The 2,500-nt window shown below is 32.5% G+C and overlaps 1 protein-coding gene across 1 annotated transcript in view; it reads left to right on the top strand.

Annotated features, from left to right (window-relative positions):
* Window positions 1-2,393: 2,393 nt before the first annotated feature.
* Window positions 2,394-2,500, top strand: part of LOC119583373 (Kv channel-interacting protein 2-like) — a 22,445-nt gene continuing 22,338 nt past the window's right edge. Inside the window, exon 1 of the mRNA XM_037931843.1 lies at window positions 2,394-2,500. This exon is cut by the window's right edge and continues 79 nt beyond it. Coding sequence (XP_037787771.1) covers window positions 2,394-2,500 — 107 coding nt within the window.

Here is a 2,500-nt window from a genome sequence, read left to right as displayed (position 1 = left end):
TTTGATGGAATCTAAAAGAATATGGCAATGATGCTTGTAATCTAGATCGAAAGAATATTGGTAGTAGCTTTAATGATAATTATACCAATTACGTGACATTTGAAAAATATCTTCTTTGTGTTGGTGGGCCTATTTTACTTTTTACTTGTGCCTTACTCATATACACTCAGTTAGGATATCTGTCTATCTATCTATCTATATATATATACATACAAACACACACACACACACACTCAGATATATATATATATATATATATATATATATATATATATATATATTATATATATATATATATTATATATATATATATATATATATATATATATATTATATTATTTTGTATGTATATATATATAATAAAATATATATATTTATATATATATATATATATATAATATATATATAAGAGAGAGAGAGAGAGAGAGAGAGAGAGAGAGAGAGAGAGAGAGAGAGAGAGAGAGATACATATATAAGTATGTATGTTATATATATATATATATATATATATATATATATATATTATATATATATATGTATGTATTTTATATAATGTATTTATATATATATATATATATATAATATATATATATATATATATATATATATATGTGTGTGTGTGTGTGTGTGTGTGTGTGTTGTGTGTGTGTGTGTGTGTGTATGTATGTGTGTGTCTGTGTGTGCGTGTGTGTGTAGCAAAATTTTGTTGAAAATTATTGCTGAAAGAATGAAGTTCAAGTTAAGAGAAGAAATTGCAGACGAACAAGCGGGTTTTCGCCCTGGAAAAGGTACCAGAAACCAGATTCTAAATCTGAAATTGATCATAGAGAACATCAGAAAGACCTGTACCTGTGTTTCATCGATTACTTGAAAGCTTTTGATGCTGTTGATCAAGATATCCTCTGGAATAACATGAACGATATGAAGTTTCCAAAACACATCATCCAACTAATAAAAGCCATGTATGACCAACAACAAGCAACTGTAAGAAACCACTTATGGTGAACAGAATGGTTCGAAGTCAAAACAAGGAGTGCGACAGGGTTGCATTCTGTCCTGCAACCTCTTTAACATATATTCTGAAACAATTATGAGAGGTGCTCTAGAGAATTTTGAAGGAACTGTAGTTTGGAGGATACAAAATATCAAATCTTAGGTACGCCGATGATATAGTTTTGATGCCAGCAGTATCACTGAACTAAACAAACTAGATAAAGTTAGAGAGCAAGCAAAAGGCTGGCTTGTTTCTTAATGCCAAGAAAACAATCATGAAGATTCAAAGATAACTGGCAAGAACATGATGAACATGTTACAATCAATGAATGATTGTGAAAATAAAGAGTTCACTTATCTTGGAGTGTTTAACTAATACATATGATGATTCACCGGAGATAAAAAAGAAGAATTACCATTGCCAAAAACGCCACAGTTGCTCTCAATAATATCTGGAAAGACCAAAGCATTACCTTATGGACAAAGCTGAGGTTATTGAACTCATTAGTTTTCCCAATTGCATCATATGGTTCTGAGTGTTGGGTGCTGAAGAGATAGACAAGAAAAAGACAATAGCTTTGAAATGTGGTGTTACAGACCAGTACTACTATTAATGGACAAGAAGAAAACGAATGATGAAGTGCTGAGAAAAATAAATTGTAAGACCGACTGTTGGACATCTTGAAAGGAGGAAATTAAAGTTTATTGGTCATGATGATGAAAAGTATGAAAGAGAAAACTTGCTGACAGGGATGGTGATAGGAAACAGAGGAAGAGGCAAACCGAAGACAAAGACTGAGCGACAACATCAAAGATATTTGTGGGTTGTCGATGGTACAAGTGGAAAGAAAGCGCAAGATCGAGTTGAGTGGCGAAGATGGTGGAGAGGTCCACGGCTGCTCAAACATAGCATACGTTATTGATGATGATATATATATATATATATAATATATATATAATATATATATATATATAATATATATTGATGTATATTACCACGATCATATATGTATATAAATTTATACACTCATATATAATACTATATATATATAATATATATATATATATATATATATGATGTGTGTGTGTGTGTGTGTGTGTGTGTGTGTGTGTGGTGTGTGTGTGTGTGTGGGTGTGTGTGTGCGTGCGTGGTGTGTGTGTGTGTGTGTGTATGTGCGTGTTTGTGTGTGCGTGTATGTATTGTGTGTGGTGTGTGTGTGTGTGTGTGTGTGTGTGTGTGTGTATATGTGTGTGTGTGTGTGTGTGCGTATATATATATATATATATAATACACACACCACACACACACACACATATGGGTGTGTGTGTTCATGTATGTCTGTACATATATATTTGTATATAAAGGAGATATAAACACACATTTGTATATATAAACACATATGTGCGGAGGACAGAGGTTGAAGTGTTACGACAATAACGTCCTTCGTTCCCGTCCTGCAGAGGATGACATGGACGACTTTAGCCTCCACGTGCAGCGCTATCGGCC

The sequence above is a fragment of the Penaeus monodon genome, chromosome 17 (assembly GCF_015228065.2).
Source record: "Penaeus monodon isolate SGIC_2016 chromosome 17, NSTDA_Pmon_1, whole genome shotgun sequence".
Lineage (NCBI taxonomy): Eukaryota > Metazoa > Arthropoda > Malacostraca > Decapoda > Penaeidae > Penaeus > Penaeus monodon.
The sequence above is the reverse complement of the archived record's forward strand: the minus strand, read 5'-3'. Positions and strand labels throughout refer to the sequence as shown.